This window comes from Xenopus laevis, chromosome 8S, assembly GCF_017654675.1.
Source record: "Xenopus laevis strain J_2021 chromosome 8S, Xenopus_laevis_v10.1, whole genome shotgun sequence".
Classification (NCBI taxonomy): domain Eukaryota; kingdom Metazoa; phylum Chordata; class Amphibia; order Anura; family Pipidae; genus Xenopus; species Xenopus laevis.
The window spans coordinates 72,162,172-72,182,746 of NC_054386.1; the positions used below are offsets into that span (position 1 = coordinate 72,162,172).

The following is a 20,575-nucleotide window of genomic DNA, read 5'->3' on the forward strand; positions in this document are numbered from 1 at the left end:
ATATTTATATGTACTGCTATTGAAAGCAGTGTTTGTCTGTACCTGTTTATTCTCTGCTCTGATAACTCAGACTAATGAAACAACACAAGACAAAGCAGCTGATTAACAGATGTGTTTTTACTGAGGAACTCCCGACTTTTGCAACAAAAATTAAAAAGCAGGAGTTAAGCAGATGCTCTTTCATGCTTCTATTGTTTTCACAAATATCTTTAAAGGCAATGAACATTTTATTTATATATATATATATATATATATATATATATATATATATAGATATATAGATATATAGATATATAGATATATAGATATATAGATATATAGATAGATATATAGATAGATAGATAGATAGATATATAGATAGATAGATAGATAGAGATATATATATATATATATTACACAAAAGCCATGAATATCTTGTAAATTATATACTTATAAACGGTGAGTTCTGGTGTCATAAGTTGTAAATGGTGAGTTCTCATGTAATTTCTGTCACATGCCTTCAGCCTTGTATTTTTATATGGTCATGAAACTCCTCGGTAACTTATAATATCCTTATATTTTACAAGAGGGAGTACTTTATTCACTATATATATATATATATATATATATATATATATATATATATATATAAAAAAGCACGTAGTACCGGCACTCCCAGGATTTGCATAAAAAACTCAAATGTTCGATATGTTGAAATAAATGAAAAAGGTTTATTAAATCCGACGTTTCGGTTCCTCACAGGAACCTTTCTCAAGGACAAACAGTGCTGAACAGGAAGTGACAGTTTAAATACCCAAAAGTGCGCCAAAACAGTTGCTAGGCAGCCCCTGACTCCACCTCCATCCCCATGAGTGATAGGACCCAAGTATAGCAAGTCCATGTGAACTGAGAAACACACAAGTGTATATACATATGTATAAAGACCATGAACAAACCGAAAGGAAACTAAAAGGGATGCACACTGGTCATAGCAACGGGCCTCATGGTGTGTGACCTTAATGGTAGGCCCACTCAAGCATGCAGTAAAGAGACCGAAAGGGACCATATGGTGGGTTCCTGACAACGTATCTCCTATTCCGGATAGTGTGTAGGCTGCAATACATTGCCTAGCCCAGGTACTGCATTGGTGGGTGGGCCAATCTAGCCCTTGACAGGTGACCCGACGCTTAAATACAAAAAGGAATTGGACAGTTTTCTTACTGTGGGACATGGTGCAGGATGGATCAGTGATGATGAATTGGACTATATGGTGACAGAACATCCACGTATCCCCATCATTTATACCTTACCCAAGATCCACAAGTCCCAATCAGCACCCCCTGGTAGACCCATAATATCGGCGGTAGGGTCCTTGTACCAACCTGCGTCCACATACATAGACCATTTTTTACAGCCCCATGTAACGGCTATGCCATCATATACCCAAGACTTCACACATGTCATCAAAAAACTACAATCATTGGAGGCGATCCCTACAGACTGCCTCCTAGTCACCATGGATGTAAAAAGTCTATATACAGTCATCCCACATAGTCAGGGTATCTCCGCATGTAGGAGGGCCTTATCCAACAACACTGGTGGCCACACCCCATGTGAATTCATTCTACAATTACTGGAGCTGATACTCACAAGAAATTTCTTCCGCTTCGAAAACTCCTTTTACCTACAAACATCGGGTACAGCCATGGGAAGTGCCCTCGCTCCATCATATGCCAACTTATACATGTTAGCTTTTGAAACCACACACATCTCACCCTGGATAGGTCAGTCAATTCTACTATACTTTCGTTACATTGACGATCTGTTCATGATTTGGACAGCCGGCGAACAAGCTTTACTAGAATTCCATCAAGGTCTCAATGATCTTAACACCCCTATTAAACTAACCTTGGCCTACCACACCCAAGAAATTTCTCGATCGAAATTTTCTCGATCTTAACATATACAAACACCAAGGAGGCTTGGGCACTAGGTTGTTTCGCAAACCTACAGATCGAAACTCGATACTACATGCGGCTAGTAGCCATCCACCCGCTACCATCAGGGGCATCCCGTACTCCCAATTTATAAGGGTCATTAGGAACAACAGTGACCCACAATCAGCTGACGCTCAGCTTCGTACAATGTTTGACAGATTCCTCAGTAGGGGCTATGATTATCACCTATTAGAGACCCAACTACAAAGAGCAAAGCTACAGACACAGGGCTCCCTACTACAAAAGAAACCAGCATCACCAAAGGGCCCTACCCCTCTGATATTTACCACCACTTACATGACTGCCACCAAACAATTGGCTACGACAATTAAATCCAATTGGCCCATGATTAACATGGATGAATCCCTTTCAATGTGTGGGGCTCCTAACCCCATGATGGGGTATAAAAGGGGCAAGAACTTAAAAGACATCCTAATGGTCACTGACTTTAAGGTACAAGGCCCAAATTCGACCAATTGGTTAACCAAACACACTAAGTTGGGTTGCTATAGGTGCCCAGACTGCACCACCTGCCGCTGCCTACTTAGCGGACCTGACTTTCCACACCCCCACTCCGGCAAAAGGATCAAAATACTACATAGACTTACATGCACCTCAACTTATGTGGTCTATATCATTACCTGCCCCTGTGGTCTGTATTATGTTGGAAAAACTATTACCACACTCAGGGAATGCATCAGCAACCACAGATCCTCCATTAGTAGGGCCCTCAAGGATGGACACTCCTTACAACCGGTCGCCAGACACTTTCTTACCAAAGCACATGGACTACCTACCTTTAAGTGCATGGCGATTGACCATCAGCCACCCCTGTCCAGGGGGGGTGACCGAGACCTTGCCCTCTTGCGCAGAGAAGCCCGTTGGATCCACAGGTTGAATACCTTGTCTCCTAGGGGACTAAATGAGTCCCTACCATTGGGATGCTTTTATTAACAATGCTTATATGGACTGTGGACTTTGATATGTCCTAATGGCTCTGATATATGATTGTGCTTTTGTTCTGGTTCACTAGTAATTTACTGATTGTTTTTAAAATATGTTTAGATTCTACTTCCCCATATGCACAATAACTGGTCTCGGACGCATGTAAGTGGTCTCTGGTATAGATGTTAGGACTAGGCACTCAATGCAGGCGATGCGCTCACCATGGGACCTTTCCGGATGTGGTTATTTTACTCGTAAAAATGGGTACTGGTATGTGGCTAGGGGCAAACGGCAATAACACTTCATCCCAAATCTCAATACCTCACGAGGAGCCACTCAAAACGTACACGGGCCAGTCCTGGCACTGTGGACCCAGGTGTTGTTTGTCCATGTTTGGCCCTTAGCTGTTGCGAGGGCAGGCATTGGACGCTTAATACCTTCTGAGAATAATGGCCAAGGGGCAGACAGATGGGACACGTGTCTGATATGCATCTGTGATTGACACGCAGATAGCGGTTCAGGACATAGTATATTGCCTACACCCACGGCTAATTCGCTAGATTGGCCCACCCACCAATGCAGTACCTGGGCTAGGCAATGTATTGCAGCCTACACACTATCCAGAATAGGAGATACGTTGTCAGGAACCCACCATATGGTCCCTTTCGGTCTCTTTACTGTATGCTTGAGTGGGCCTACCATTAAGGTCACACACCATGAGGCCCGTTGCTATGACCAGTGTGCATCCCTTTTAGTTTCCTTTCGGTTTGTTCATGGTCTTTATACATATGTATATACACTTGTGTGTTTCTCAGTTCACATGGACTTGCTATACTTGGGTCCTATCACTCATGGGGTGGAGGTGGAGTCAGGGGCTGCCTAGCAACTGTTTTGGCGCACTTTTGGGTATTTAAACTGTCACTTCCTGTTCAGCACTGTTTGTCCTTGAGAAAGTTTCCTGTGAGGAACCGAAACGTCGGATTTAATAAACCTTTTTCATTTATTTCAACATATCGAACATTTGAGTTTTTTATGCAAATCCTGGGAGTGCCGGTACTACGTGCTTTTTCTATTTATTCTCTAACCAGAGCACCCAGGTATTTTTTGTGCACTTTAAGGTGTGCAGCTTGCACCCACCTTTCCCTATATATATATATATATATATATATATATATATATATATATATATATATATATATATATATATATATACAGAAATTCCATCAGAACTCACCGTTTATAACTGATGACATCAGAACTCACCGTTTATAAGGATATAATTTACAGGATATTCATAGCTTTTGTGTATTGTATATATACATATATATATATATATATATACAATACACATATATATATATATATATACAATACACAAAAGCTATGAATATCCTGTAAATTATATCCTTATAAACGGTGAGTTCTGATGTCATCAGTTGTAAACGGTGAGTTCTGATGGAATTTCTGTCACATGACTTAATTAAATTTGTGTATTATAATAAATAAAGTACCCCCTCTTGTAAAATATGAGGATATTAGAAGTTACCTCGGAGTTCCATGACCTGTATAAAAACACTCGGCCTTCGGCCTCGTGTTTTTATATGGTCATGAAACTCCTCGGTAACTTATAATATCCTTATATTTTACAAGAGGGGGTACTTTATTCACTATATATATATATATATATATATATATATATATATATATATATATATATATATATATATATATATATATATATATATATATATATATATGAAAGTTGCTTAGAATGATGTTTTCTTGTATAAGGAACATTTTTATTTGGGGTTGACTTGTCCTTTAATATGGCGATATTTCATAAACATGTTATCATATGAATGCAAATCCCATTTGAAGTTTTTTGAAACAATACTGTATATCTTCATTCACAGAAACTTGACACAGACAAGAAGAGCCTTGAAAGAGATCTTGCCTTTAAGGACTCTCAAATAAAGGAGTATGAGGCTATACTGGCATCTCTGAGAGAAAAGAATCGGCAGCAGCAGGTATAATTCTGTTCACGATATTACACCGTTATGATTTCTTACAATGGCATTATTTTAATAAAACGAATCATTTGGCCTCAGTACCTAAATGTAAAATGCATCATAGTACAAAAAACACTAGGATAGAGAACTTGAATGTGCACAGTAGGAATTGTGAAATGTATCTCAGGAGGTTCTGTTTCTTCATGTATCCCACCCTTCTCTACTGTGATGTACTATCACAAAAGAGAAGGGTGGGATACAGAGAAAAATATGGAACCAAATATATTATACTAAAGGAGAACAGACTGTAAAGAAACAAGAAGGGTTACATACAGTGTAACTAGCAGACAGTAAAATGATAGTATAACAGGTGGGACATACTATAGCACAGTGGAATAGGGTATAGTTAATATGCATTGTTTTGACTTTCGCCCCTCAGCAAGAACTGAAAGATCGCACTATGATGATCAGCAGATTAGAAGAAAAAATGCTAACTCTGCGCAACACTGAAAATGACAAAGAATATTGTTTAAAAGAGCTGGAATATGCAAAAAATGCCTTACAACAGGAGAATCAAAATCTGAGGCTGCAGGTGAGGCTACCTTTGCTCTGGTATATAGATGTCCGATCGCTTAGCCACAAACCTGTTGGCTAGAGAGCTCTGAACTACAGGGAGGCCATCTCCTATAGATTTCCATTTTAAGCACATAAATCTAATTTCTAAAGTTAATAATAAATAAAGTTAATAGTAAAATACACAAATCCATATTGGTGGCAAAACAATCTTATTGGCTTTATTTAAGGTTTACATTTTTTTTTTAGTAGACTTTAGGTATGGTAAACCAATTATAAATAAAAACCCCAGTTCTCAAGCATTCAGGATAATAGATAGGGATGCACCGAATTCGGTTCGAGATTCGTCCTTTTTCAGCAGGATTCAGCATATGCAAATTAGGGGCTGGAAGGGAAATGGCATGACTTTTTGTCACAAAACAAGGAAGTAAAACATGTTTTCCCCCTTCACACCTGCAAATTAGGATTTGGAATCTTTCGCGAAGGATTCGGGGGTTCAGCCGATTCCAAAATAGTGGATTCGGTGCATCTCTAATAATAGATCCTTACCCCCATCAAATTATATCAGTCTCACATCCTCATGAGAAAAAGAGGGTCTTTGTGATGGAGGGCTCATTTTAAAGAAGTAAACAAAGCTATTAGATGTTAGGGCAAGAAGTAAGAAGAGGGTTGGTATCTCCTGCAGTAAGCTAGGATCTGACGATTGAAGGTAGATGAGAACTCTTTTTGGAATGAACTATCCAGAACTATCCAGCCGTGTAGGAGGAGAATGTTGAGACAAATTTCAGTCTGGAGAGATTGTTCCAAGGGAACTTGAACCAAGAGGTCATCCAGATACGGGATCATGGTGAGGTGCTGCTATCTCTGTAAACTCAAGCTTGCCATCACCTTGGTGAAGATTTATGGAGCTGTTGGCTGTCCGAATGAGAGGCTTCAAATTAGTAATTGTCTATTTGTAAGGCAAAAATACAAATAGCTTACATAATGAGAGTTAAGGAGCTTCCTTTTTTGTATTGCCTATGGTGGTGGTGAAATTAAAAGGGATTAACACATATGTGGTGGAGTTAATCAAATCCTTCAAGCACAAAAAGTGGTGCCATATGTAAAGCAATATTACCCTATGTATCTGTTTGTCTGTTCCCGTGCCTTTGGCGCTGGCTTTTGTTTTAGATACTGTGATTCGGGCTTGAAGTGATACAAGTAGGAACTGGAGGAGACTGCCACCTCACTGTCTCCTGCGGGGTACAGATGGCTTATTTGGAGTCTTATTTGTCTGTGTTCGTTTTGGTTGTACATCTTAGGGGCTTCCAAGAGGACTTTCTGGGGCCCCGAAAACCTTTGGTGTTAGCAGTTGTGTTGGTTATATAATATTCTGAGTATCAACTGTTGTAGGGGGTAATGAAGGAGCGTTGTGAACTGAAGGAAGCTTTAGCCTTTTTCTCCTTGGGTAAGAAATTGCTTTTACCTCCTTTGATTTTGGAAATTATGGATTAAGGTGCACCAGAGGAAGAGGTTGGTACCCAAAAGCTTGTGCTTCAAATTCTGCAATAAAATGTGATAAAGGCAATTGCCAGTCTGAGTTTGTGTGATACTTCCCTTTATGCAGCCTGGATGGTATATTTGGCCTGGAAGTGGTCTGGAAAGTGGATGCACCCTATAGAGACAAATAAGTGGTGTGCTGCAAGAATCAAGTGTTTCAGCTTTGCAATCCATTGGATCCTTGAAAGAGGTTCCATCCACCAGGAGGATCATAGTACGTTTTGTGAGTCTGGCCACCAGAACGTTGACTTTGGGTATTTGATCCCCCTGTTCTGTAGGTTGATTATCAAACAGGTAGAGATTATCGAGACTTTATCTCTAGTAAATCTCCTGTTTGGAGACTTCCATTCTTTTTTTTGTCTACTGTCTCATGGATCGGAAAATGCATTTGCACCTTTTTAAATGATCTAAAGAGCTTAAAGAGCTTAAAATAAATCTCAAGCGCTCTAGGTTCCTTGTTCTCTTCCTGGATCCCCAGGGTGACAAATATGTCAGCTAGGAAAGCCTCAACTGTCTCTGACTGTAAAGGGTGGGTTTGCTGGCGTATCTATTGGTTCTAAGTCCGAGTCTGAAGCAGAGGCTTTTTCTAAGGGGGGATCATCAGAGGTTTATGTATTGGGTGTTGAGTGTGCCTTTTGTATGGTGACTGCTGCAAGTTTTTCAAGGAGGCCTACCTCCTTGGAAGCAGGATGATAAAAACTAAAGTAGGATGGGCTAATGTCAAGAAGAGGAGGAACGAGCCCTACAGCTTTTTACCTGTCATCCTGCCTCCTAGAGTGAAATTGACATTAACTCTTAGTACCTGTGCTGCCTAGGGACAACAACAATTATACAAAATATATATGTTCTTTGTCTGTTTTTACCCTTTACTTAATTGAAAATCAATACAAACATTAAAAGGAAAGTTGTACCCAGAAAATCCAGTGCAGACGGGAATCCGGGGGCAAATTACAAAGTAGTAGTTTGCCCTTGAAAATGTTTCTTTTCTGCCTCAAAAATGAAACGTAAACTGGACCTGTCACTCAGACATAAAAATCTGTATAATAAAAGTCAGGTTCAAATTAAACATGAAATCCAATTTCTATTTTTTTATTAAAGCATTCATACCCGCTGTAAAATCATTTAATCATTCCATTCAGCACTTCCTAGATGTCACTGCTCTCCCCACATTCCCCCGTTCTCTTCACCATTTAACTGTGTAGCCAGTGCATGGGGATGGACATCAGGTCCCCCATTCTTGTCCACAAAATGGCTCCTGCCTGCTTGTTATAATTATGAATTCCCAGATTGAAGGAAACAAGATTCAAATAATTTATAAAGTGTAATTAAAGTTCATTTGGCTTGACTAATGTGATAAAATAGGATTTTGAATAATTTTTTTGGGTATATAGTTACTTTTCTGTTCAGGCGCCAGCCTAGTCTGTTTAGCTGATGATGGCATTGACTTGTGTACACTCTGTTCTGCCAAGCAGGCTGAATGTATGCCATTCATTTTGCTGAGAGACTTGATTTGATCTTTTATTGTGCAGTGTGGGTGATCATGCATAATGTAAAACTAGCCATCAATCTGCCCAGTTTGCTTCTAAACTAGTTACCAGTAAATGCTACCTGCTGATTGGTTGCTTTAGGTTACTAGACCTTTGCATCTTTTATTATATAACCCCATAGGCTTAGTCGTGACTTTTGCGTCATTGCCTGCTCTCACCAGAGTGGGTGGGTGGATTAAAAAAACAAAAAGATGTGTAATTCTGTCACCCAGGACAGGCAAGCAAAGGTTCCCTATCAGGAGACTGTAATAGAGCGTTGCAGTAAGTTATATTTGACTATTTTCACAGACCTTTCAGTCCAGGCCTATTATTTTCTGCCTTTCCTTGTCCTTTAAGGGTGAGGGAAATGCAAGTTGTGTTTGCTTAGTTATTATAAGGAGAGTTTTATTTTCATTTCTTTGCTACGAAACCATTAGAAACAAATATGGCTAAAGGTATTCATTCTGGCTTAGTTTGATTTGTCTTATTTCTTCCATGTGCAGCTTTCTGAGACTTGTTCAAGCCCAATGCTTCAAACCAAGGCCGACGAGATCTCCAAGCAGTACTTGGAAATGATCGGTAACCTGAGAGAAGAAAAGGACAAGGAGATTCGCATCTTGAGAGTAAGTTTATATTCTGAACTAATGGTGATGATGCAGGGTAAGACGAAGAAAAGGGTGTCAGAGGAAAGACTGTTGTGAAAAAAGTTGTGTGTTTGACAAAGGAGTGAATTTTAAAAGTCGTTAGATTTTTTTTCTGTTTTTGCAGAAATGTTTATTTCTTTAGCCAAATAACTTCTACTCACTTTTACACTATCAATTTAACATCAACAGACAGACCCTCCATCTAATAATACAGAAAAATATACACAGTTTGTACTTGTGGTCTGTAATCTTACTTTACTATAAAAACATGGCGCTATGGACAGGGGCGATCCTGGCCCCTCCGCCGCCCGAAGCAGCAGCAGTTGCTGCCCCCTCCCCCGTGCTCTTACCTTTTTGCGCCTGAGGGGGTCCGGGGGGTCCACCAGGGCAGCAGAGAGGGCCAGTGCACTAGCGCAGAGAGCCTAACTCCGCTTTCTGCGCTAGAAGAGCCGAATTTCCGGTTTGAAAACCGGAAATTCGGCTCTTAAAGTACCAGGAGCGGCATTTTTGCCACCCCTGGTACCTAGCGGGGCGCTGCCGCCTGAGGCGACAGTCTCAAGTCGCCTCATTCGCGAAGCGCCCCTGGCTATGGAGCCATACTGTTGTATTTATTTAAATAAGGGGATACAGCTATTTCCTTTACCAAGTAAGCCTTTTTAAGGATAGTAGCATCCAGCTAAATTATCTTAAAAAAAGAAGAATGGGGGAAATCATGGTCCCATGTATATTAACATCCATAGTAACCTCCACCCCTCAGGTAAGTGTATAGAATCCACCTATTACTTAGGTATAGGGCTATTGTCATGCATATTTTTTGCAGGCTGGTGCAGTTTGGATATCTAAACATGCTAAAGGAAGTTTTCTGTACACTAGATTTTTATGAGACCACAAAAACATTATCGTGGAGCAATGCCACCACCTAGTGGCAAGGTTCCAACATCTTGATAGACCACCAACAGAAATGCTCTCATTTGGAAACTGTCTGTCCTGCTTTTGTTTGTGTCCAAGCCCATTACACTCTTGTCTATAGTTGGTCATGTCACTACTGCTAGATAGTGGTTCAGAGCATGATTAGTATTTGCAGGGACACTGTAGCTGTTCATTGTACAAGAATCAATGGGCAATCTTCAATGGTAAGAGGGCCAGAAAAATGCAATAGAAGGCAATCCTGAGGTCTAGTCAGACACTGCAAATAATTCACTCTAAAATATAAAATTTAATTCCTGAACCAGAAAGTGTATTTTTTTTTAGTTGTAATATTGGTGTGTAGGCAGCCATCTCGGGTCATTTTGCTTTCAGAAAGAGCCTGTACTTTAGGATGGAACTGCTTTCTGGCAGGCTGTTGTTTCTCCTATTCAATGTAACTGAATGTGTCTCAGTGGGACCTGGATTTTACTATTGAGTGCTGTTCTTAGATCTATCAGGGAGCTGTTATCTTGTGTTAGGGAGTTGCTATCTGGTTACCTTCCCATTGTTCTGTTGTTAGGCTGCTGGGTGAAAAAGGGAGGGTGATGATATTACAATTCGAAGAAGGAGTCCGCACTTAGTGACGGAAACTTATTGCAGAAGGGGTGCACGTCACAGGTAGCCACTTCCACCCGAATATCAAACTCAATTCTCCCAGATAGACAGCACCACACGTTCAGAAAAAAATCCTTAAAAAGCCTTTATTTGTACAAGGGCTTGTATAAGACAGAATAACAGCGACGTTTCAGGCCTACATCAGCCTTTCCTCAAGCTTGAGGAAAGGCTGATGTAGGCCTGAAAGTCCCCTTGCCCTTGTGCAAATAAAGGCTTTTTAAGGAATTTTTTCTGAACGTGTGGTGCTGTCTATCTGGGAGAATTGGGTGATGATATTACTCCAACTTTTAGTACAGCAGTAAAGAGTGACTGAACTTTATCAGAGCACAAATCACATGACTGGGGGCAGCTGGGAGACTGACAAAATGTCTAGCCCCATGTCAGATTTCAAAATTAAATATAAAAAAAATCTGCTTGCTCTTTTGAGAAATGGATAACAGTGCAGAATTCTGCTGGAGCAGCACTATTTAGTTACATAGTTACATAGTTAAATTGGGTTGAAAAAAGACAAAGTCCATCAAGTTCAACCCCTCCAAATGAAAACCCAGCATCCATACACACACCCCTCCCTACTTTTAATTAAAATTCTATATACCCATACCTATATTAACTATAGAGTTTAGTATCACAATAGCCTTTAATATTATGTCTGTCCAAAAAATCATCCAAGCCATTCTTAAAGGCATTAACTGAATCAGCCATCACAACATCACCCGGCAGTGCATTCCACAACCTCACTGTCCTGACTGTGAAGAACCCTCTACGTTGCTTCAAATGAAAGTTCTTTTCTTCTAGTCTAAAGGGGTGGCCTCTGGTACGGTGATCCACTTTATGGGTAAAAAGGTCCCCTGCCATTTGTCTATAATGTCCTCTAATGTACTTGTAAAGTGTAATCATGTCCCCTCGCAAGCGCCTTTTTTCCAGAGAAAACAACCCCAACCTTGACAGTCTACCCTCATAATTTAAGTCTTCCGTCCCTCTAACCAATTTAGTTGCACATCTCTGCACTCTCTCCAGCTCATTTATATCCCTCTTAAGGACTGGAGTCCAAAACTGCACTGCATACTCCAGATGAGGCCTCACCAGGGACCTATAAAGAGGCATAATTATGTTTTCATCCCTTGAGTTAATGCCCTTTTTTATGCAAGACAGAACTTTATTTGCTTTAGTAGTAGCCACAGAATGACACTGCCCAGAATTAGACAACGTGTTATCTACAAAGACCCCTAGATCCTTTTCATTTAAGGAAACTCCCAACACATTGCCATTTAGTGTATAACTTGCATTTATATTATTTTTGCCAAAGTGCATAACCTTGCATTTATCAACATTGAACCTCATTTTCCAGTTTGCTGCCCAGTTTTCCAGTTTAGACAGATCACTTTGCAAAGTGGCAGCATCCTGCATGGAACCTATAGTTCTGCACAATTTAGTATCATCTGCAAAAATAGAAACAGTACTTTCAATGCCCACCTCCAGGTCATTAATAAACAAGTTGAAAAGCAAGGGACCTAGTACAGAGCCCTGCGGTACTCCACTAACAACACTGGTCCAATTAGAAAATGTTCCATTTACCACCACTCTTTGTAGTCTATCTTTTAGCCAGTTCTCTATCCAGGTACAAATACTATGTTCCAGGCCAACATTCCTTAATTTAACCAGTAACCTGTTGTGTGGCACTGTATCAAATGCTTTAGCAAAGTCTAAGTAAATCACATCCACTATTATTATTATCACATCCACTGTATTAACTGATGTGTTTTGAAAAAACAGTGACAGTATGCCTTTAAGGTGACAATACACGGGCAGATTTTAGCTGTCGGTTCGGCTCCTTCGGTTTGACCTGGCAGTTTACATGCCTGTGTATTGGACACTCTGAAGGGACTACTGACCAATACCTGGCCAGATTGGACAATTTAAAATTTTAATCAGAACCAGAGGACTAAGTATCCCTGTTGTGGTGATCCTCTCTCCTATCAGCTGGCTCTAGGGCCAATCAAGCATATCAGTCAGATTATCACCCACCTAAAGAAGGGCATATTGGTAAAAGATCTGCTTATTTGACAACCTCACCAAACAAGGAAATCCTTTTTTTTTTTTTTTTTTTAAATTTTAGAGCCAGATTACTAAATTCCAGCAGGAAGTGGTGACGCGAGAAGGCAGCAGCAGTGATTTCCAGATGAGGCTGCTGGAGCTCACATCGTCATTGGAGGAAAAGGAATCTTTAATTAAGAGACAACAAGAGGTGAGAGGAACAAAGTTGTAATTTATGTACATATGTCCATCACTGGTTATCTGTTACTAACAGTGTCGGACTGGCCCACCGGGAAACCAGGAAAACTCCCAGTGGGCCAAGGTGTCAGTGGGCCCTTGTGCTGCTAAAGATTTGGCCTATTTCATGGTCATTTCCTATTTCTTTGAGAACAAAGAGGCTAAATAAATGGAATAATAGATTATAGCATGTAAAAATAGAGACTAGGAGAATAGAGGTTGAGTGAGGAGAAGAAGAATAATAGTACTGAGAGTGGGCCTCTGGTCTATGGTTCTTTGGTGGGCCTCTAGTCTAAGGTTTTTGGGTCGGCCTCTGGTGTCCCAGTCCAACACTGGTTACTAATACCTGCATCCAGCATGTAATCCCAAATGTCACTGCTGAATCAACTAAACAGTGACTGGATACCACTTTATACATTTCAAGCACTACATTATTCTCTCACTTACAGGAACTTTTCAGACTGCGTCAAGAAAGAGAGTCAAAAAGTGTAACCAAATCTGTCATCACAAAAAAGTAAGGCAATGGTTTTACATTAAAGTAAGTACAGAATTACAGTAACCAGTTCCTTAGGTTAAAAACATGTAATTAGATTATTCATTGGGCCAACCTGCTGATGTTGTGGATTTAAAGGTAACCTCATGTTTTGAAAATAAGACAGTTATAAAATGATTTTATTATATGGCCTGCTTTACTGTTCTAGTGCCATACACTTTGCTGTATGGGGCCTGCAAAGAAAAAAAAAAGATTCTGCTTTTTAGGCTCTTTGATCTATGCCACTTGTTTATTTTCAAGGCAACACACAGCATAGCCCAAAAGGTGACACCAGCAAGGAAAAGGTTAAAGATCATTATGACACTAAATGACATCTGTATTTGGAATATTAGCAACTATTGTATAAATTCCAACAGCTGCTTTTAATGAAATTCAGGATTTCTCCTGAGCAGGGACAAAGATAAGATATGCGGCAACAAATGTATCCATTTAAAGCAGTTACAGATTTGGGGATCCCCCCCCCAAGCTGTTTTAGAAAATTATGAGGTGAAATATGAAATTGTAAATTTCAATATTAGAAATATGGTCACAAATAGAAAGTAACTGAATAAAGTCTTTATTTCTGGTGAACTTTCTGAAAACAAGTGAGAAGAGCTGAAGTGTTGGAAAGTGAACTTCCCCTTTAAATGTAAAACTTGTATAATAATGCTATGATTTTCTGCACAGACTACTCTACCGAAATGGTTAATAATTCTTTCCGTCACTTCCCAATGAACTATTACGTCATGCTTTATGGCTGACATTGTTACTATCTCTATTAAGGTTTATGGCAGAATTCTCTAATGGCAGAGTTTTTAGACCTGTATACTTCCTTGTTAGAGCCAAAGAAGACATCAAGGGGGTTATCTATCAAGCTCCGAATTTATCTCAGTATTTCGAAGATAAAAATCCGAATTCCCGAATGGACCTTATTTATCATTCATAAAAATAGGTTCGGACAAACTGCGGACCGAAAAGTCTGAAGTTTTCGACTTCTCATCAAAAACCATAAATTCTTCAGAGTTTTGGGACTTTTTGGCCCTAAATCATCGTATATCGGTACTCAGGGCGCCATTAGAAATCACGGGGCCCCATAGACGGGGCCCCCACCCCAGATTCCGCCAACTCACAGTTAAAAGACCACACAGACATCAATGCTAAAAAAGGTAAACCCCCCCCCCGCCCACACACACAACATATAAAAAGCTATTGGTGACCAGGCCCCCCATAAGTTAAAAAAAAACATTGGCGCTAGGGCCCCCCTTACAAGTTAAAAAAAAAATTGGGGCCCCAAAGAATATTTTTAAAAAAAACATTGGTGGCAGGGGCCTATAGAGTATTAAAATAATACATTGGTGGCCAGGGGATTAAAGGAATTGAACTCGTGGCTTCAGGACTTCAAATTCACCTCCTTTCGTGTATTTTCGCTGCTTCAGGACTTCAACTTCGCCTCCTTTTGTGACTTTGGGTCTTTTCGCCGCTACAGGACTTGAATTTTGGCTGTTTTCGTGACTTTGGATATTTTCGCCGATTCGGGACTTCAGCTATTTTCGTGGCTTCAGGTCTTTTCGAGCTTCGGGACTTCGGCGGTTCAGCTTTTCGGCACTTTTGCTTTTCAGACTTTGGCTTTTTGGCACTTCCGCATTCAGGACTTCGGAAGGAGGTGTCACAGCTTCGGGCTTCAGCGCTGTCAGGCCCGGGCCCAGTACACTTGTGCCCCCCTGATGGCGGCCCTGTCGGTACATACAGTGGGTTTTCAGAGTCACAGTTTTCATACTATCGGACTTTAATAAATCCTGAAAAATCCGGATTTTTCAGATATTCATTGCTTAATAAATAACCCCCCAAAAGTCTTATCAAGTGCAGCCCTGGGAGTTGTCCAACAGCAAACACTTTATTTGAGAAGTGTATATACAGTACGTTTGCCAGGAAATAATAAATACAAGTTGCTAATGGGAAGTAAGTTAGTTGTCAGGTTAAGCCCCACTGCAACATGTTTTCTAAAAGAAAATGCTGCCTACACTAGATCGCTGATTCCATAGAAAACCATTGAAATATATTATTTCTGCTATTTACAATTTATGACAGACATTAAAATATATTGAAAGTAGATGCATGCAAGTTCTCTGTGTTCATTTACAGGTACAGAAACCATTATCCCATCCTTGGGCTCTTGTCAGATTATAATACTACAGGACCAGAGAGAGAATCCCAGACAATTGTCATTGAGAGAACAGGAGAGATGTGGAAACACGTAAGCAAACCTTTATGCAGCTAAATAAGCGCTGCTTTAACAGTGGGTACAAATAGGTAGCACAGTTAGGTTTGTATCACTCACTCATTAGTAAGAACAGGAAGCAATGGACAGTGTCAATATGATGTCCCTGGACTGACACTCTCATGACTGTGTGTACATGTAAGCACATTATCCAGCACATTCTCCAGCAATTACATGGTTACACATGCACCTTTCTCTGTGCCAGGTCTTGGTTATCAAAACAGATGTACAGTTGTGTTCAGAATAGTAGCAGTGTGTTTAAAATGGTGAATAAAGCTCAAAATCCTCTTCGGCATAAGGCAACATGACCTCTCCAAGTATTTTGATGTATTGAAACGGATCCATGATCCCTGGTAATTAATACAAAAAAAGAATTTATATCGGCTCAAGTAGTCCTGCATCTAATTATTGAAAACGGGAAAAAGAAAGGAACAAAAAGTTCTCTAAATGTGCAATAAAATGAAAAGGTTCAGAGAAAGGTGAGGACAATCTTTTGACTCATATGAGCTCACCCTTAGACTCTTTTGACCCAGGTGTATAAGAAACCCCGGGTCCTGCACATGAATTCAATCCCGCAATTAACTCAAACACGGCTTAATATGGAAAAAAACACTCACCGAACGTGCAGGGTGGCCCGGGTGCATCGCCCCGAACCCGTAGCTGGGGTGAGTGAGGAAATGTGCAGAAAAACGGCAAGCACTCCTGGAGCCACTCGTAGGTAAAAACATATTTAGCCTATGACTACGTATCGGTAAGATACGAAACGCGGCAGGATTCCATGTTTTTAACCGACTGAATAAAAGCTGTTTTTACCTACGAGTGGCTCCAGGAGTGCTTGCCGTTTTTCTGCACATGATCCCTGGTATGTGATAAATAGTATGAGAAACATCCCCATATCATGATGCTTGTGCCACCAGGCTTCACTGTCTTCATGTGTACTGTGGCTTTAATTCGGTGTTTGGGGGTCATCTAACAAACTGTCTGCGGCCCCTAGACCCAAAAAGGACAATCTTGCTTTCATCATCAACAAAATGATGCACCATTTCTCTTTAGGCCAATCAATGTGTTCTTTGTAACCTCTTCAGCATGTCTTTTTTTCAACAATGGGACTTTGCAGGGACTTCTTGCCGATAGCTTGGCTTCACATAGGAGTCTTCTATTTGTAACAGTATCACAGGTAACTTTAGATCTTCTTTGATCTTCCTGGAGCTGTTCATTGGCTGCCATTTTGGCTATTCTTCTATTATTATTATTATTATTTGGAACAAGTCTCAATTAATGATTCAGTTACATAGAATCAGCAGCATGCATGTCATGACTGTTGGGTCTGTTGGTTTTCTATTACTCTACTACACCTACTAGTAAATGATTTGCCATATACAAATATAATTTCTACCACAGTGATCAGGTTAGTGATGTCGGACTGCTATTATTCTGAACATAACTGTACATGAACCGTTGCCATCTATTCTGCTCCCTCCCTATAATTTGGGTTCAGTTGTAAGCCTCAATGTTCAGCCTTTCTCCATCCACTGACAGCCCTCCAGAATGTTCTCCCTCGCTTTAGTTAGGATAAGAATAAGGATGGTTCATGCAGGAGGGCTGACATAATATAAAGGAAGGAGTATGGAGGAACCCTGTTAGCAGATGGAGGAAGCATTGAGTAGGGCTGATCACAGAGGTAGGACCCCTTACAACTGCTCCAAGTTACAGGGAAGGAGCAGAACCGACCCAAATTGACAGTGATATATGGGCAGCTGCCTATGAATACACCACAGCAATGCATTTATTCACTTCTGTTGACATGATGGATTTGGAAAGGTTTGGTTGGTACTGAGGGGCCTGTATAACAGTATTGTGAATGGTATTGTTAAAAAAGGATAATACAAGCTCTATTTATTTTGTGACAGGAATACTTTGACACACCTTAAAGAACTGCTTGCTTCTTACAGGAATGAAGGAGACTACACAGAACAGGGCTGTTTCCAGAATCGCTCATCCAGTTGTAGTCTGGGGACTGCTCTAACTAAAGCATACTATTTTTCAGTCTCAGAGGATCAGTCCATTTATATATATATATATATATATATATATATATATATATATATATATATATATATATATATATATATATATATATATATATATATATATATATATATATATATATATATATATATATATATAAATCACATTTGATGGTGCAGATATTTATGGAGTCCTGGCAAAGTGAGGGATTGTTGTTGTCATTTTTGGCAATGAAACACATAGGGGCAGATTTACTAAAGGGCAAAGTGACTAACGCTGGAGACGATTCGCCAGCGTTAACGCTTTCAGGGCACAGGCGTAACTTCGCTAGCGAAAGAGACAGACGCTAGCGGTCATTCGCACTCTATCGGCAGGCGAATTTTCGCTCTGGCGAATGGAAGTTACTTTGCAAATTCACTAAGATGCGGATTTTACTGAACTTTACCTTTTTCGCCTGACTTGCCTTCACCAGCTCAGACCAGGAGAAGTGCATTGGAGTGTATAGATCTTCCTCATTCTTCTGTTACTTACATCATATTTTTTTAGTGGAAGAGGTATCTAAGTCCAAAAAAAACTCTGGCGTCTTGCTTTTTTTCAGAGCGATAGCCTGCATAAGTCCTTAAATTTTTTTTTTGGGTAACCGGGTTCCCCCATACATTTCCTAACACATGGAAACCTTAGACTATGTGCTCCAGTTTTCTCTTAGAGATCAAAACACTAAGGCTGGTTAATATGCGTGGTCCCAGTATATGTGCATTTGTATTAACAGTGGCAGGAAAATGAGGTTGCAAACTCCATATCTGATCAAGTGTCAGAAACAGAATATAGGTTTGCTTCTATTGCAACTCATTTGAGCCTAATGAGCCTAAGGGCAGAGACACATGCTGCAATTCTGGGAGATTAGTCGCCCGGCGACAGATCTCCTCTTCTTTGGGGCGACTAATCTGCCTCACGAGGAAACTTCGGAAAACGAATCGCTCCGGGTGCCATCACGCCGGCTAGAATGAAAATCACCGGCGGGATGGCATTCGAAGCGCTTCGTTTTCCGAAGGTTGGGGTGGCAGTTCAGAGAGATTAGTCACCTGAAGGAAAGGAGATTTGTCGCTGGCCTACTAATCTCCCCGAATCTGAGTGTGTGCCTTTGCCCTTAATGTATTTATTAGGACGAAAAAATTGTTCTGTGCATTTGTATATATTTACCATCACTTTTTCATTCACATGTTTGGATCAGTTTTAAACCTCCCATGATGGTATCCCTATACCCAAGAACCCCCACCCAAATTACACAAAATAAAAATGAGTGCACCCTTTGTGGCCAAAAAATATATGGACTGGATCTTGTTGTACTGAAAAATAGTTGAGAAGCTCTGTAATATAAAAAAAATTTTGTATTGGCGGCATCTCTTGCTTAATGCTACAATGCCTGGAATTAATGTGTATAATTGATAGGCTTCATTAAAAAAAAAAAGAAAAAAGTTCATGTCTATGTGTTTATTAATAGATGACTTGTATATGTATATGAAAATGAGTAGAGATTGATGTACCACTGACCTGCATGGTGCTGTTTCATTAGCTGGTGCTGTTTCTCCACAAACTGCATATATCACTACAACAAAATGTTGATTTGTGATGAGCTTCAGTGACAGTTATTCCCTGATTTACTGTTGTTGATTTCCAACAACCCTTAAAGGACAAGGAAATTCTAAAATAGAATAAGGCTAGAAATGCTGCATTTTGTATACTAAACATAAGCATGAACTTACTACACCACAAAGCCTAATCAAACAAATGATTTATGCTTTCAAAGTTGGCCACAGGGGGCTGTCATCTTGTAACTTTGTTAAACATCTTTGCCTGACCCTGACCCTGCACGCTCAGTGTGGTCTGGGCTGCTTAGGGATCGTCAGAAACAAAGCTGCTTGAATTCTGCATGGCTGCTAAGTAAGGCGGTGGCTCCCCCTGCTGTTCATAAGTATGATTGTTTCCCTGCTCAGCAGTTAGGGACCATCTGACAATTCCTATCCACAGCAGTAAATGAAGGGAGAATTTCACTGCATACAGTCAGGTTTCTTATAAAAACGGTACACATTTTTTAATTAAAATATATTGGAGTTAGGTTTCTTCATCAAAGAAAGTAAAAATGGGATTTTATTTTTTTGCCTTTCCTTGTCCATTAAGCATCTCGGCAGTAGGGATGGGTGAATTTTTTCTCTTTGTATCGGCGTGGAAATGACGCCCATAGACTTGTATGGTGTTATATGTCAAAAAAAACTTCGCCACATGTCAAAAAAAATTCACTTCGCGTCAATTTTTTTTGATGCCCATCGACTTTAATTGGCGTCTGCAACCTTTCGCCAGTGGCAAATTTATAACAAAACGGGTCAAATTCGCCCATCCCTACTCGGCAGCTGTTCAGAGCACACAGAGGATATGCAGTGTCACTGACACTCAAGAAGATGACCTAACAAAATCCAACATGGCGAGATGCTATTTACAACTTTGAAGACATGGATAATTACTATTATTGGGCTACTGAAACCTCTTGGGCTGGTGTAGTAAGCTCAGTATATAAAATACAGGGTTTCTTGCCAGAGTGTGTAGTAATTGTTCTTTCGATCTAGCGACCCTTTGGTGGGAAACATGACCAACTTGTGTTTGTCATGCTTTAGAATA

The 20,575-nt window shown here is 40.1% G+C and overlaps 1 protein-coding gene across 1 annotated transcript in view; it reads left to right on the top strand.

Annotated features, from left to right (window-relative positions):
• Positions 1–15,402, top strand: part of pof1b.S (POF1B, actin binding protein S homeolog) — a gene marked incomplete in the record, with an annotated part of 53,644 nt that extends 38,242 nt beyond the window's left edge. The window contains 6 exon segments of the mRNA NM_001193408.1: positions 4,835–4,948; positions 5,370–5,522; positions 9,072–9,191; positions 12,910–13,038; positions 13,514–13,578; positions 15,083–15,402. Coding sequence (NP_001180337.1) covers positions 4,835–4,948; positions 5,370–5,522; positions 9,072–9,191; positions 12,910–13,038; positions 13,514–13,578; positions 15,083–15,089 — 588 coding nt within the window.
• Positions 15,403–20,575: the final 5,173 nt, after the last annotated feature.